At 47.1% G+C, this 17,942-nt stretch overlaps 1 protein-coding gene across 1 annotated transcript in view; it reads left to right on the top strand.

Annotated features, from left to right (window-relative positions):
* The window catches only part of LOC148524696 (solute carrier family 12 member 3-like), an 80,230-nt gene that overhangs the window by 16,396 nt on the left and 45,892 nt on the right, over positions 1 to 17,942 (top strand). The window contains exon 2 of the mRNA XM_088471935.1: positions 1,034 to 1,085. Within this exon, the coding sequence (XP_088328061.1) occupies positions 1,034 to 1,085 (52 nt within the window). The remainder of the gene's footprint in view (positions 1 to 1,033; positions 1,086 to 17,942) is intronic.

Genomic DNA, 17,942 nt, shown 5'->3' with positions numbered 1-17,942 from the left:
TAGTGCAGAGACGGAGACAAGACTGTCTCCATCTCTGAAAAACAAATTTGGCTATAAGGGGGGTTTCTGGGTACTCAGAAACCCCCCCTGCGTGCGCTACTGAGGGGGACCTGACTATGACATAACAATGCAATTTCAGCCTTTTATGTTTTTATCATAAACACCTACAGTATATTTACTGTAGCCTAAATTCTGGCATAATGAATACACAGTAAGAATGAGTGAATGGTATAATGATCATATTTCAAATCATTAGCATTTTGAAATCCAAATTGACAAATGGCAAAATCCTATAGTACTTTTACAAGGACAAAATAAAAACACTGATTTTGCATTACATTATGTTTGCAGATGCAATATCAATGCCATCAAGAAGGTGGTTTATTTCTTTTTTTATAGTATTTACATATACCTTAGTCACCACATAACATTTCCCTATTTATTATGTGTAGGCCAAGTGGAGAATAGAATAACAACAAGCAACTATGATGATGTGAGCTGGGCATCCATCACACGGCCTACTAATCACAGATGCAGAATGGGATGTATAAGGGGCGTTCATTCATATAATGATCTATACAGAAAAGTCCAACCAATTGGAAAAGCAGATAAATGGTTTTATTTCAATTAGAGATGAGCGGGTTCAGATTAGTTCGGATTTCCACGCCGAGTTCAGATTTTTCCCGGCAAAAACGGGACTCAGAAAGAGGCAAAACATCATTTTTCATTGACAAACATCATCATTCCTGGACTTTTGAACAGGAATGATGATGTTTGTCCATGAAAGATGACATTTTGCCTCTTTCTGAGTCCTGTTTTTTGCCAGAAAAATCCGAACTCGGCGTGGAAATCCAAACCCCCTCATCTCTAATTTCAATATTATTCAGCATTTGCACATAGTGAGCTATACTGTAATTTCCAACTCACTTACTGCAGACAATATGAAACATTTTAAATGAACCCATATATACAGTGTGATTAAAGGGAACCTCCATACAGTATTTAGGTATTTTGCATTATGTTATATTTGCAGATGCAATATCAATGCTATCAATAAGGTGGTTTATTTATTAGTATTAGTATTGGTATGTGTCTTGTCACACATACTAATAATACGCAAATGCCAGCTGATGGGATGTTACGGGGTCTCCCACATCCCGCCAGCCAATCAGAGGCCGAATCACATCTAGCAGCCTCTCATTGGCTGGTACCCATTTGTACCCCTACCAATGAGAGGCTGCTAGATGTGAAGCAGCCTCTGATTCGCTGGCAGAATGTGGGAAACCCAATGACGTCCAGTCAGCTGGCATTCATGTAGTATTTGTATGTGTGACAAGACACAAACAAATTCTAGTCCGTATGGTATCGGGTAAGCGTGTTCTTATTTTGCCAAGACCGCCCCCCCCCCGGCATCCTACGGAGACCAGTGTGAGGATTAGGTGAGTATAGGATCTTTGCTGCTGGTCCATACACACGGATTCTACTCGGAGAAGAGGACAGAAACATCTGGTAGAAAGTAAGTATGTGTGATTGATGAATGTGTGTAATAAATCTTTACTAACTATGGTGTGTGTCATGTCTTTATTTAACTAGTTATTTTACAGTGGGGGTACAGGCAGGGCCGGTTCTCCCGTTACACATGGTACGCAGCTGCGTATGGCGCCACATAGTGAAGGGCACCTCAGCTGCATACCATGCGGGCCATGGTGCAGACTGTGTCTCTGTCACACAGCTGCACCGCGTGTGTAGCGGTGACCGGACGGAGTTTGGTCAGCGCTACACAGCACAAACACACAGCCGCCGGAGCCGGCAGCTGTGTGTTTGCTTTAGCAGCTGATGAAAGTCTGACAGATTCTCATCGGCTGCTGCTCCCACTGCCGGAGCCGGACATCTTCCGGCTCCCGCAGTGGGTAATGGGAGTGACGCGTCACTCCCATGATGCGTCACTCCCATAATGCAAAGCGGCGGATGGAGGAGCTGATCTCGGTGGCAGGACCAGGAGCGGGTGTCAGGTAAGTGTTGTTTTCTTTTTCTTTTTTTATTATGTCTCTACTGCGGGGGGCGGATTACTACTGGGGGCACTACAAGGGGGGAGACTACTGGGAGCACTATAGGGGGTTAATACTACTGGGGGCACTACAAGGGGGGGAATACTACTGGGGGCACTGCATGGGGGGAGTACTACTGGGGGCACTACAAGGGGGGGAAATACTACTGGGGGCACTACAGGGGGGGTACACTACTGGGGGCACTACAAGGGGGGACTACTGGGAGCACTACAAGGGGGGGACTACTGGGAGCACTACAGGGGGGGAATACTACTGGGGGCACTACAAGGGGGGGACTACTGGGAGCACTACAGGGGGGAATACTACAGGGGGCACTACAAGGGGGGGAAATACTACTGGGGGCACTACAAGGAGGAGAAATACTACTGGGGGCACTACAAGGGGGGGAAATACTACTGGGGGCACTACAAGGGGGGCTACTACTGGGGGCACAACAAGAGGGGGGACTATTACTAGGGACACTATATAATGGGCACTGCATAGGGAGGTACCACTACTGGGGGCACTGCATGGGGGGGAGTACTACTGGGGCACTATATAAGGGGCTTACTACTGGGGGCACAAGGGGCACTGCACTGGAGGGACCACTACCGGGGGCACTGTAAAAGGGGCACTGCATAGGGGGGGGGCCAAAAAAATACTCGCTTGCCAAAAAATTTGGGCTAGGGCCAGCCCTGGGTACAGGTGCCGGCCGCCAGCTGGTTCTTGTAGTTCCACAAGTGCCAAAGGCAAAATACAATAGTTTACATCTATTTTACACTTTATTACCCATGTAGAGCCTTGGTGTGAGAATGCTTAAGCTCTGGAGACCCGGTAATAGGGTCTCTTGGTTGTGGCATTATACCCTGGTCGTTTTGGGTCCGGTGCTGGTTTTAATTATAGTGGGACTCCTACGTAATTTTTTCCCCCCTATAGTTAAAACCAGGACTGGCTCTGCAGCCTGATACTCATACCTAAATTATGGTGGAACCCTACTCATTTTGTTCCCTGTAATTTTAGGTACCAGGACAGGCTGACAAGTTTTTACAGGTCTAACACATAAGCAGCCTTCACATAACTCACTGATATGTGCAGGCTGCTAGCTCAGGAGAGATTTGCAGAGAGAAAACACTGCAATCTCAGGTGAGAAATCTCCTGTAAACTCGTTTAACCTCAAATCGCCTGTTAGTAAATTTGGAATAAAAAAAGTGATTAAATCCCCTGAGTTTTGGCGATTTACAGTGAGATTAATCTCTTTGCAAATTGGGTCAATCTCGAATCTTAGTAAATTTACCCCTAAGTGTCAACTGTGTGCTTCTGCTCCATTTATGAAATGCAACAAGTTTCCTGCATGCAGGGTGCACAATGGGCAATGTGTATGACAACGTGCGGGAGAGCGTATCATCAGCGATATAGTACACACTGGCCAGTGCTGACAATATGTTCTCCAATCTGCTAGATTGGACAAAATATCATCAGGTGTGTCTCCAGCATTACACTGTGATGTTTATTTTATTTATTATTTATAATCTTGTGCATAAGTTTTTATTGTATGTTACTGTTTGCATTTGTACATAAAGTGTCAGAAATATGCTGATATTCTTTTTTTCATTTCTATTTCAGATGCAGAACGTCAGAGGCCTGATTGGCAGGATGTACTGAGGAGGGAGTTGAACCTCCTAATCAATTATTTGGGGCTTATCTAAGAGTCTGTGGAGAGGATGAGGAGTGTTTTGAGGTAAAATTTAGATTTTTGTTTTTAAAAAAAATAAAATAAATCCAATCCAGTTTTTTTGTTTATATCATGTGTTGTGTAATTATTATGTTAGCTTATTATAGTTTAGAAGTGAGTATATATCAACAATACAGAAAGGAAAAAAACACACATAGGCCCTGATTCATCAGTGCACGCAAGTGCACTACTGATTGCAAATTCCCGATTATCGCAAATCTGCGCGTGCACAGGACCCATTCTGCTAGTGGGCAGAATGGGTCCTGCGTTTTCACACGAAGTGATTCCCACCATGACTCAATTAAACAAGCTGATTCTAAACTTAAATATTTGGGTGTACAGATTATTCTGATCTGTCTCAGCTTTATACTGCTAATTTCTCTGCTGTTATAGACAAAATTGTCACTATGCTTGACAGTTGGGAATTACTGCTATTGCCAGTTTGGGGCATGCGGCTTTCCTAAAAAGCATTATCTTCCCAAAGATTTTTTATTTCATGCAAATGTTGCCAATTAGCTTGTCTAAATCAGATATTATTTTTCTTTAAATAAGAAAATGACCCACTTTCTGTGGCAAAAGTGTCCCTTTCAAGGTTAGTGGCTATACACAATTCGGGAGGGGTTGGAATCCCAGAGTTACCCTCTTAATCAGTGTCAGTCTTTTACAGATAAATTAATGATTGGTTCATGGAACAAAATACTTATACTGATTATCAGCTAGATATAGTACTATTTCCCCTTATTCCCCTAGTGCTCCCCCCCGCCACAATCCCCCTCTTTCCCCCACAGCCTCCTGGAGCAGGGACAACAATAATGCAAGAATAATAAGATACTAACCTTACCTCCTTCTATTCTGGCTGCCCCTCCATCCAGGGTTGTTGCTAGCCTCAGTCCAGTCCTCACATGTTATGGCCCCTCTTTCAGCGGTGTGGCGTGACTTCATGACGTCACACATGCTGGCTCACAACAATTAAAAACTTTATTGCACGGGCGGCAGCAGCCTAGGTAGGAGATGGAGCGGGAGCGCAGGACGGAGCAGGACGGCGGGCCCTTGCCTGTCACCTCTATTGTGCAGCAGTGGGGGGTAGGAGAGAGCCCCTGGGCCTATCACAACTAGAGATGAGCGGTTCGGATTCTGTGGAATCCGAACCGCTCCGAACATTGGGGATCCGAGTCCACCCGAACCCTGATCCGACATCAGGGCTCCTATTGTGTAGGGCAGAGCACTGTGATAGTGCTCTGCCCTAAACAGACACAAACACACAGCCGCCAGCGGCAGCTGTGTGTTTGTTACAGCAGCCAATGAGAGTCACACAGACTCTCATTGGCTGCTGCACGGAGGGAGCCGGCTGGAGCTCACACATGAGCTCCGTCTTCCAGCTCACTCCTCAGCGTGTAACAGCAGAGTGGACGGCGCGGGAGCGGGGAATCAGGTAAGTTTTTATTTATTTATTTTTTACTTGTGCAAGGGCCGGGGGCGCTACTGGGGGGGATCTGCTACTGGGGGGGTCTGCTACCGGGGGTGCGGGGGGGCCATACTACTGGGGTGGCCTGCTACTGGGGGGCTATATTACTGGGGGGGTCTGCTACTGGGGGGGCTATACTACTGGGGGGGTCTGCTACTGGGGGGGCCATACTACTGAGGGGCCTGCTACTGGGGGGGCTATACTACTGGGGGGGTCTGCTACTGGGGGGTCTGCTACTGGGGGGGCCATACTACTGAGGGGCCTGCTACTGGGGGGCCATACTACTGGGGGGGCATACTACTGGGGGGGCTTACTACTACTGGGGGGGACCTACTACTGGGGGGGCCTGCTACTGGGGCAGCCTACTACTGGGGGGGCATACTACTGGGGGGGGCATACTACTGGGGCAGCCTACTACTGGGGCCGCCTACTACTGGGGGGACCATACTACTGGGGGGGCTGCTAATGGGGGGCATACTACTGGGGGGGCCTGCTAATGGGGGGCATACTACTGGGTGGCATGCTAATGGGGGGCATACTACTGGGGGGCCTGCTAATGGGGGGCATACTACTGGGGGGCATTCTACTGGGGGCACTGCATAGGGGACCCTACTACTAAGGGGACTGCATAGGGGGCACCACTGCTGAGGGCATTGTGTAAGGGACACCGCTACTGTGGGCATTGTGTAAAAGGGTCACTACTGTGGGCATTGTGTAAAAGGGTCACTTCTGTGGGCATTGTGTAAAAGGGGCACTACTGTGTGTCGTAACATAAATAAGAGACACTACTTTATGGTGTAATGTGAATCAGGCCCTATGTGCGGTGTAATGTGAATAAGATTGTGCACTGTGACTCCTTGGGCCGTAGCCCACTACGTAAACAAGTACTGTGATTCTGCTGGCCGTACCCCACTGGGTGGGTGCACTACTTTTAATTTCTGCCACTGCTGTGTGGCAATGTGTCATAGATGTGCTTTATACTGTGGTGTCTGTGTCGTTGTGCCGCTGCTTTGTCGCTTAGTAACCAGTCAGCTCACTGCAACCTTTGGCCAATAATGTTGAAAACAATATTATAAACTGTGATATGGTCTAAATTGGCTGGAAATTAATGTTATTGAGGTTAATAATACTCTAGGAAGAAAAAAAAGACCAATTTATGTGATTTTAGCTTTTTTTGTCAATTTTTGTAAAACAATCCAAATCCAAAGCCAGTCACCGCAGTTTGGCAAATCCAAATCCAAATCCAAAGCCGGACGACGAATTAGAGCCAAATCCAAATCCAAATCCGGCAAAAATGCTCCGGCGCACATCCCTAGTTATGATAGTAATCTCTGTGATTATTACCCCTTTCTCCCTCTGCACAGTGCCTCTATAATCACTAAGGTCAGGTTATGATGGTAATCTCTGTAATTATTACCCCTTTCTCCCTCTGCACAGTGCCTCTATAATCACTAAGGTCAGGTTATGATGGTAATCTCTGTAATTATTACCCCTTTCTCCCTCTGCACAGTGCCTCTGTAATCACTAAGGTCAGGTTATGATAGTAATCTCTGTGATTATTACCCCTTTCTCCCTCTGCACAGTGCCTCTGTAATCACTAAGGTCAGGTTATGATGGTAATCTCTATAATTATTACCCCTTTCTCCCTCTGCACAGTGCTTCTGTAATCACTAAGGTCAGGTTATGATGGTAATCTCTGTAATTATTACCCCTTTCTCCCTCCGCACAGTGCCTCTGTAATCACTAAGGTCAGGTTATGATAGTAATCTCTGTAATTATTACCCCTTTCTCCCTCCGCACAGTGCCTCTGTAATCACTAAGGTCAGGTTATGATAGTAATCTCTGTAATTATTACCCCTTTCTCCCTCTGCACAGTGCCTCTGTAATCACTAAGGTCAGGTTATGATGGTAATCTCTATAATTATTACCCCTTTCTCCCTCTGCACAGTGCCTCTGTAATCACTAAGGTCAGGTTATGATGGTAATCTCTATAATTATTACCCCTTTCTCCCTCTGCACAGTGCCTCTGTAATCACTAAGGTCAGGTTATGATGGTAATCTCTGTAATTATTACCCCTTTCTCCCTCCGCACAGTGCCTCTGTAATCACTAAGGTCAGGTTATGATGGTAATCTCTGTGATTATTACCCCTTTCTCCCTCCGCACAGTGCCTCTGTAATCACTAAGGTCAGGTTATGATGGTAATCTCTGTGATTATTACCCCTATCTCCCTCCGCACAGTGCCTCTGTAATCACTAAGGTCAGGTTATAATGGTAATCTCTGTAATTATTACCCCTTTCTCCCTCCGCACAGTGCCTCTGTAATCACTAAGGTCAGGTTATGATAGTAATCTCTGTAATTATTACCCCTTTCTCCCTCCGCACAGTGCCTCTGTAATCACTAAGGTCAGGTTATGATAGTAATCTCTGTAATTATTACCCCTTTCTCCCTCCGCACAGTGCCTCTGTAATCACTAAGGTCAGGTTATAATTAGGGGTGTGCACCGGCCACTTTTCGTGTTTTGGTTTTGGATCTGGATCTTTCTTCGTGTTTTGGATCTGGATTGGTTTTGCCAAAACCACCCTTCCGTGTTTTGGGTTCTGGGTTTTGTGTTTTGGATCTGTATTTTTTTTTAAAAAAGCATAAAAACAGCTAAAATCACAGAATTTGTAGGTTTTTCTGCTCCTATGCTATTATTAACCTCAATAACCTTAATTTCCACTAATTTCCAGTCTATTCTGAACACCTCACACCTCACAATAGTGTTTTTATGTCCAAAAGGTTGCACCGAGGTAGCTGGATGACTATGCTAAGCGACACGAGTGGGCGGCACAAACACGTGACCCATCTAGGAGTGACACTGCAGTGGCAGACAGGATGGCAGTTAGAAAAACTTGGCCCCAAACTGTACATAATGCAAAGAAAAAAAAGAGGTGCAAGATGGAATTGTCCTTGGGCCCTCCCACCCACCCTTATGTTGTATAAACAGGACATGCACACTTTAACAAATCAATCATTTCAGCGCCAGGGTCTGCCACACAACTGTGGCTGAAATGATTGGTTCGTTTGGGCCCCCACAAAACAAGCTGGCAATTAATGTGTCCCTGCACAAACTGGCTCTACGGAGGCAAGATGTCATCCTCATCCTCCTCATCCACCGATTCCTCACCCTCTTCAGTGTGTACATCCTCATCCTCACAAAGTATTAACTCGTCCCCACTTGAATCCACCACCACAGGTCCCTCTGTACCTTCTGGAGGCTGGTCTCCCTGGAAGAGCTGATAATTCATTTTGATGAACATCATCTTCTCCACATTCTGTGGAAGCAACCTCCTACGCCTTTCGCTGACAAGGTTCCCGGCTGCACTAAACACTCTTTCGGAGTACACACTGGAGGGGGGGCAACTCAGGTAAAATAAAGCCAGTTTGTACAGGGGCCTCCAAATTGCCTCTTTTTCCTGCCAGTACAGGTATGGACTGTCTGACTTGCCTACTTGGATGCTGTCACCGATGTAATCCTCCACCATTCTGTCAATGGTGACAGTATCATATGCAGTGACAGTAGACATGTCAGAAATTGTTGCCAGGTCCTTCAGTCCGGACCAGATGTCCAAACTTGGTCCTGCCTGCCCTGCATCACCGCCAGCGGGTTGCTTAGGATACCTAAGTTTTTTCCTGGCAGCCCCAGTTGCGGGAGAAAATGAAGAAGGAGCCGTTGATGTGTCACGTTCCGCTTCAGCTGACAGTGTGTTCACCAGCAGGTCTTTGCACCTCTGCAGGCTTGTGTCGGCCGGAAAGAGAGACACCACATAGGCTTTAAACCTAGGATCGAGCACGGTGGCCAAAATGTAGTGGTCTGATTTCAACAGATTGACCACCCTGGAATCCTGGCAAAGCGAATGAAGGGCTTCATCCACAAGTCCCACATGCCGAGCGGAATCGCTCCGTCTTAGCTCCTCCTTCACTTTCTCCAGCTGCTTCTGCAAAAGCCTGATGAGGGGAATGACCTGACTCAAGCTGGCAGTGTCTGAACTGACTTCACGTGTGGCAAGTTCGAAGGGCTGGAGAACCTTGCACAACACGGAAATCATTCTCCACTGCGCTTGAGTCAGGTGCATACCCCCTCCTTTGCCTATGTCATAGGTGGATGTATAGGCTTGTATGGCCTTTTGCTGCTCCTCCATCCTCTGAAGCATATAGAGGGTTGAGTTCCACGTGTCACAACCTCTTGCTTCAGGTGATGGCGGGGCAGGTTCAAGAGTGTTTGCTGGTGCTCCAGTCTTCGGCACGCAGTCGCTGAATGGCGAAAGTGGCCAGAAATTTATCAGGCCACCCAAAGCGTCTCCTGCACGCCCCTGTCGCTTTTCAGAAAATTCTGCACCACCAAGTTTATTGTGTGAGCAAAACATGGGACGTGCTGGAATTTGCCCAGATGTAATGCCCGCACAATATTGGTGGCGTTGTCAGATATCACAAATCCCCCATCTAAGTGGGGTAAGCCACTGGGCGATGATTTCCCTCAGTTTCTCTAAGAGGTTGTCGGCGGTGTGCCTCTTACTGAAACCGGTGATACACAGCGTAGCCTGCCTTGTAACGAGCTGGCGTTTCTGAGATGCTGCTACTGGTGACGCTGCTGCTGTTGCTGCGTAAGGTGATACATCTACCCAGTGGGCTGTCACAGTCATATAGTCCTTAGTCTGCCCTGTTCCACTTGTCCACATGTCCGTGGTTAAGTGGACATTGTGTACAACGGCATTTTTCAGGACACTGAGGACACTTTTTCTGATGTTTCTGTACAGTCTCGGTATCGCCTGCCTAGTGAAGTGGAATCTAGACGGGATTTGGAACCGGGGACACACTACCTCCATCAATTGTCTAAATCCCACTGCACTAATGGCGGATACCGGACGCACGTCTAACACCAACATAGCAGTCAAGGCCTCAGTTATACGTTTTGCTTCAGGATGACTGCTGTCGTACTTCATCCTCCTCGCTAAGGACTGTTGGAGGGTCAATTGTTTAGTAAAAGTAGTGGTGTTCCTACTTCCTCTCTGGGATGATGAACGAGTCCCAGCAGCAGCAACAGCAGCAGCGGCAGCAGTAGGCGTAGCAATGCAGGATCCTCCGGAGGAATCCCGGATAGGAGAGTCAGTCATGCCAGTGACATGGCCTGCAGGACTACTTCCGATCCTGACTAAGGAGGAAATTGACGAGGAGGGAGTTGACGGTGTGGTTTGCAGGCGCTTGGATACAACAGGACAACGGGATTTAGGTGTCCCTGGACTGCTTACGGTCTTAGCCAAAGTTTCTGAACTTGACAGTAACTTTTTATGAACGCGCTGCAGGTGCCGTATAAGGGAGGATGTTCCTAGGTGGTTGACGTCCCTACCCCTACTTATTTCACCTTTACATATGGTACATATGGCAAGACAGTTGTTGTCCGGATTTGGATAGAAATATTGCCAGACCAAAGAGGTGGAATGTTTGGTCTTCTGCCCAGGCATGACCGTGATGGGCTTTTTCATCCCACGGACAACAACTGTCTCCCCCGGAGCCTGATTTAAACAAACCACATCACCATCAGAATCCTCCTCGCCAACTTCCTCCTCATCGCCAGCTACACCAGTATCCTCATCCTGTTGTACTTCAACAGTGACATCTTCAATTTGCATATCAGCAAGTGGACTGTGGGTGCTCCTTTCAGCACTTGCAGGGGGCGTGCAAATGGTGGAAAGAGCCACCTCTTCCCGTCCAGTGCCGGGAAGGTCAGGCATTACAACCACCACCACACTTGGACTCTCCTTGGGGATTTGTGATATCTTCTTAGAAAGCACAGTTCTTCGCTGTGCTTTTACCAGCTTAACTCTTTTGATTTTTTTAGTGGGAGGAGGGCTTCCATCATCATGTGAAGCTGAACCACTAGTCATGAACATACTAGGGATCGACCTTAGCCGTTCCTTGCCACTCCGTGTCGTAAATGGCATATTGGCAAGTTTACGTTTCTCTTCAGCTGATTTAAATATCTTTTTCAAGGTCATTTTCCTGAACTTTGCCATTTGGGATTGTATGTGCCCTCTACTATGACATTGGGCATCGGCCTTGGCAGACGACGTTGATGGCATGTTATCGTCTATGTCATGACTAGTGGCAGCAGCTTCAGCACTAGGAGGAAGTGGTTCTTGATCTTTCTCTATTTTATTTTTATCGGAGAAAGTTTGGTCCTCCATTTATGTTATATCGATTTGATATATACGTGCGGCTAAACACAGAAAATAATTTTTTTTTTGGTTTGGACTGGAGTGTACTTTGGGGGTTACAGCACCCTTTAACGGTCAAGCCAGCCGGCCCTTTACTTATGACACAGGCGCACGCTTGGCACTACTTTGTTGATGCACGTGCGGCTACTGCGCACACAATTCACAAACACAGAAAATAATTTTTTTTTTGGTTTGGACTGGAGTGTACTTTGGGGGTTACAGCACCCTTAACGGTCAAGCCAGCCGGCCCTTTACTTATGACACAGGCGCACGCTTGGCACTACTTTGTTGATGCACGTGCGGCTACTGCGCACACAATTCACAAACACAGAAAATAATTTTTTTTTTGGTTTGGACTGAGAGTGTACTTTGGGGGTTACAGCACTCTTTAATGGTCAAGCCAGCCGGCCCTTTACTTATGACACAGGCGCACGCTTGGCACTACTTTGTTGATGCACGTGCGGCTACTGCGCACACAATTCACAAACACAGAAAATAATTTTTTTTTTGGTTTGGACTGGAGTGTACTTTCGGGGGTTACAGCACCCTTAACGGTCAAGCCAGCCGGCCCTTTACTTATGACACAGGCGCACGCTTGGCACTACTTTGTTGATGCACGTGCGGCTACTGCGCACACAATTCACAAACACAGAAAATAATTTTTTTTTTGGTTTGGACTGGAGTGTACTTTCGGGGGTTACAGCACCCTTAACGGTCAAGCCAGCCGGCCCTTTACTTATGACACAGGTGCACGCTTGGCACTACTTTGTTGATGCACGTGCGGCTACTGCGCACACAATTCACAAACACAGAAAATAATTTTTTTTTTGGTTTGGACTGGAGTGTACTTTCGGGGGTTACAGCACCCTTAACGGTCAAGCCAGCCGGCCCTTTACTTATGACACAGGCGCACGTTTGGCACTACTTTGTTGATGCACGTGCGGCTACTGCGCACACAATTCACAAACACAGAAAATAATAATTTTTTTGGTTTGGACTGGAGTGTACTTTCGGGGGTTACAGCACCCTTAACGGTCAAGCCAGCCGGCCCTTTACTTATGACACAGGCGCACGCTTGGCACTACTTTGTTGATGCACGTGCGGCTACTGCGCACACAATTCACAAACACAGAAAATAATTTTTTTTTTGGTTTGGACTGGAGTGTACTTTGGGGGTTACAGCACCCTTTAACGGTCAAGCCAGCCGGCCCTTTACTTATGACACAGGCGCACGCTTGGCACTACTTTGTTGATGCACGTGCGGCTACTGCGCACACAATTCACAAACACAGAAAATAATTTTTTTTTTGGTTTGGACTGGAGTGTACTTTGGGGGTTACAGCACCCTTTAACGGTCAAGCCAGCCGGCCCTTTAATTATGACACAGGCGCACGCTTGGCACTACTTTGTTGATGCACGTGCGGCTACTGCGCACACAATTCACAAACACAGAAAATAATTTTTTTTTGGTTTGGACTGGAGTGTACTTTCGGGGGTTACAGCACCCTTAACGGTCAAGCCAGCCGGCCCTTTACTTATGACACAGGCGCACGCTTGGCACTACTTTGTTGATGCACGTGCGGCTACTGCGCACACAATTCACAAACACAGAAAATAATTTTTTTTTTGGTTTGGACTGGAGTGTACTTTTGGGGGTTACAGCACCCTTAACGGTCAAGCCAGCCGGCCCTTTACTTATGACACAGGCGCACGTTTGGCACTACTTTGTTGATGCACGTGCGGCTACTGCGCACACAATTCACAAACACAGAAAATAATAATTTTTCTGGTTTGGACTGGAGTGTACTTTCGGGGGTTACAGCACCCTTAACGGTCAAGCCAGCCGGCCCTTTACTTATGACACAGGCGCACGCTTGGCACTACTTTGTTGATGCACGTGCGGCTACTGCGCACACAATTCACAAACACAGAAAATAATTTTTTTTTTGGTTTGGACTGGAGTGTACTTTGGGGGTTACAGCACCCTTTAACGGTCAAGCCAGCCGGCCCTTTACTTATGACACAGGCGCACGCTTGGCACTACTTTGTTGATGCACGTGCGGCTACTGCGCACACAATTCACAAACACAGAAAATAATTTTTTTTTTGGTTTGGACTGGAGTGTACTTTGGGGGTTACAGCACCCTTTAACGGTCAAGCCAGCCAGCCCTTTACTTATGACACAGGCGCACGCTTGGCACTACTTTGTTGATGCACGTGCGGCTACTGCGCACACAATTCACAAACACAGAAAATAATTTTTTTTTTGGTTTGGACTGGAGTGTACTTTCGGGGGTTACAGCACCCTTAACGGTCAAGCCAGCCGGCCCTTTACTTATTACACAGGCGCACACTTGGCACTACTTTGTTGATGCACGTGCGGCTACTGCGCACACAATTCACAAACACAGAAAATAATTTTTTTTTTGGTTTGGACTGGAGTGTACTTTGGGGGTTACAGCACCCTTTAACGGTCAAGCCAGCCGGCCCTTTACTTATGACACAGGCGCACGCTTGGCACTACTTTGTTGATGCACGTGCGGCTACTGCGCACACAATTCACAAACACAGAAAATAATTTTTTTTTTGGTTTGGACTGGAGTGTACTTTCGGGGGTTACAGCACCCTTAACGGTCAAGCCAGCCGGCCCTTTACTTATGACACAGGCGCACGCTTGGCACTACTTTGTTGATGCACGTGCGGCTACTGCGCACACAATTCACAAACACAGAAAATAATTTTTTTTTTGGTTTGGACTGGAGTGTACTTTGGGGGTTACAGCACCCTTTAACGGTCAAGCCAGCCGGCCCTTTACTTATGACACAGGCGCACGCTTGGCACTACTTTGTTGATGCACGTGCGGCTACTGCGCACACAATTCACAAACACCGAAAATATTTTTTTTTTTGGTTTGGACTGGAGTGTACTTTGGGGGTTACAGCACCCTTTAACGGTCAAGCCAGCCGGCCCTTTACTTATGACACAGGCGCACGCTTGGCACTACTTTGTTGATGCACGTGCGGCTACTGCGCACACAATTCACAAACACAGAAAATTATTTTTTTTTTGGTTTGGACTGAGAGTGTACTTTGGGGGTTACAGCACCCTTTAACGGTCAAGCCAGCCGGCCCTTTACTTAAGACACAGGCGCACGCTTGGCACTACTTTGTTGATGCACGTGCGGCTACTGCGCACACAATTCACAAACACAGAAAATAATTTTTTTTTGGGTTTGGACTGGAGTGTACTTTCGGGGGTTACAGCACCCTTAACGGTCAAGCCAGCCGGCCCTTTACTTATGACACAGGCGCACGCTTGGCACTACTTTGTTGATGCATGTGCGGCTACTGCGCACACAATTCACAAACACAGAAAATAATTTTTTTTTTGGTTTGGACTGGAGTGTACTTTGGGGGTTACAGCACCCTTTAACGGTCAAGCCAGCCGGCCCTTTACTTATGACACAGGCGCACGCTTGGCACTACTTTGTTGATGCACGTGCGGCAACTGCGCACACAATTCACAAACACAGAAAATAATTTTTTTTTTGGTTTGGACTGGAGTGTACTTTTGGGGGTTACAGCACCCTTAACGGTCAAGCCAGCCGGCCCTTTACTTATGACACAGGCGCACGCTTGGCACTACTTTGTTGATGCACGTGCGGCTACTGCGCACACAATTCACAAACACAGAAAATAATTTTTTTTTTGGTTTGGACTGGAGTGTACTTTCGGGGGTTACAGCACCCTTAACGGTCAAGCCAGCCGGCCCTTTACTTATGACACAGGCGCACGCTTGGCACTACTTTGTTGATATACGTGCGGCTACTGCGCACACAATTCACAAACACAGAAAATAATTTTTTTGTGGTTTGGACTGGAGTGTACTTTCGGGGGTTACAGCACCCTTAACGGTCAAGCCAGACGGCCCTTTACTTATGACACAGGCGCACGCTTGGCACTACTTTGTTGATGCACGTGCGGCTACTGCGCACACAATTCACAAACACAGAAAATAATTTTTTTTTTGGTTTGGACTGGAGTGTACTTTCGGGGGTTACAGCACCCTTAACGGTCAAGCCAGCCGGCCCTTTACTTATGACACATGCGCACGCTTGGCACTACTTTGTTGATGCACGTGCGGCTACTGCGCACACAATTCACAAACACAGAAAATAATTTTTTTTTTGGTTTGGACTGGAGTGTACTTTGGGGGTTACAGCACCCTTTAACGGTCAAGCCAGCCGGCCCTTTACTTATGACACAGGCGCACGCTTGGCACTACTTTGTTGATGCACGTGCGGCTACTACGCACACAATTCACAAACACAGAAAATTATTTTTTTTTTGGTTTGGACTGGAGTGTACTTTCGGGGGTTACAGCACCCTTAACGGTCAAGCCAGCCGGCCCTTTACTTATGACACAGGCGCACGCTTGGCACTACTTTGTTGATGCACGTGCGGCTACTGCGCACACAATTCACAAACACAGAAAATAATTTTTTTTTTGGTTTGGACTGGAGTGTACTTTGGGGGTTACAGCACCCTTTAACGGTCAAGCCAGCCGGCCCTTTACTTATGACACAGGCGCACGCTTGGCACTACTTTGTTGATGCACGTGCGGCTACTGCGCACACAATTCACAAACACAGAAAATAATTATTTTTTTGGTTTGGACTGGAGTGTACTTTGGGGCTTACAGCACCCTTTAACGGTCAAGCCAGCCGGCCCTTTACTTATGACACAGGCGCACGCTTGGCACTACTTTGTTGATGCATGTGCGGCTACTGCGCACACAATTCAGAAACACAGAAAATAATTTTTTTTTTGGTTTGGACTGGAGTGTACTTTGGGGCTTACAGCACCCTTTAACGGTCAAGCCAGCCGGCCCTTTACTTATGACACAGGCGCACGCTTGGCACTACTTTGTTGATGCACGTGCGGCTACTGCGCACACAATTCACAAACACAGAAAATAATTTTTTTTTTGGTTTGGACTGGAGTGTACTTTGGGGGTTACAGCACCCTTTAACGGTCAAGCCAGCCGGCCCTTTACTTATGACACAGGCGCACGCTTGGCACTACTTTGTTGATGCACGTGCGGCTACTGCGCACACAATTCACAAACACAGAAAATAATTTTTTTTTTGGTTTGGACTGGAGTGTACTTTCGGGGGTTACAGCACCCTTAACGGTCAAGCCAGCCGGCCCTTTACTTATGACACAGGCGCACGCTTGGCACTACTTTGTTGATGCACGTGCGGCTACTGCGCACACAATTCACAAACACAGAAAATAATTTTTTTTTTGGTTTGGACTGAGAGTGTACTTTGGGGGTTACAGCACCCTTTAACGGTCAAGCCAGCCGGCCCTTTACTTATGACACAGGCGCACGCTTGGCACTACTTTGTTGATGTACGTGCGGCTACTGCGCACACAATTCACAAACACAGAAAATAATTTTTTTTTTGGTTTGGACTGGAGTGTACTTTCGGGCGTTACAGCACCCTTAACGGTCAAGCCAGCCGGCCCTTTACTTATGACACAGGCGCACGCTTGGCACTACTTTGTTGATGCACGTGCGGCTACTGCGCACACAATTCACAAACACAGAAAATAATTTTTTTTTTGGTTTGGACTGAGAGTGTACTTTGGGGTTACAGCACCCTTTAACGGTCAAGCCAACCGGCCCTTTACTTATGACACAGGCGCACGCTTGGCACTACTTTGTTGATGCACGTGCGGCTACTGCGCACACAATTCACAAACACAGAAAATAATTTTTTTTTGGTTTGGACTGGAGTGTACTTTCGGGGGTTACAGCACCCTTAACGGTCAAGCCAGCCGGCCCTTTACTTATGACACAGGCGCACGCTTGGCACTACTTTGTTGATGCACGTGCGGCTACTGCGCACACAATTCACAAACACAGAAAATATTTTTTTTTTTGGTTTGGACTGGAGTGTACTTTTGGGGGTTACAGCACCCTTAACGGTCAAGCCAACCGGCCCTTTACTTATGACACAGGCGCACGCTTGGCACTACTTTATTGATGCACGTGCGGCTACTGCGCACACAATACACAAACACAGAAAATAATTTTTTTTTTGGCTTGGACTGGAGTGTACTTTGGGGGTTACAGCACCCTTTAACGGTCAAGCCAGCCGGCCCTTTACTTATGACACAGGCGCACGCTTGGCACTACTTTGTTGATGCACGTGCAGCTACTGCGCACACAATTCACAAACACAGAAAATAATTATTTTTTTGGTTTGGACTGAGAGTGTACTTTGGGGGTTACAGCACCCTTTAACGGTCAAGCCAGCCGGCCCTTTACTTATGACACAGGCGCACGCTTGGCACTACTTTGTTGATGCACGTGCGGCTACTGCGCACACAATTCACAAACACAGAAAATAATTTTTTTTTTGGTTTGGACTG

Source organism: Taudactylus pleione, unplaced genomic scaffold (assembly GCF_031769625.1).
Source record: "Taudactylus pleione unplaced genomic scaffold, aTauple2 ptg000117l, whole genome shotgun sequence".
In the NCBI taxonomy this organism is placed as follows: Eukaryota; Metazoa; Chordata; class Amphibia; order Anura; family Myobatrachidae; genus Taudactylus; species Taudactylus pleione.
This window is presented reverse-complemented; position numbering and strand designations above follow the sequence as displayed.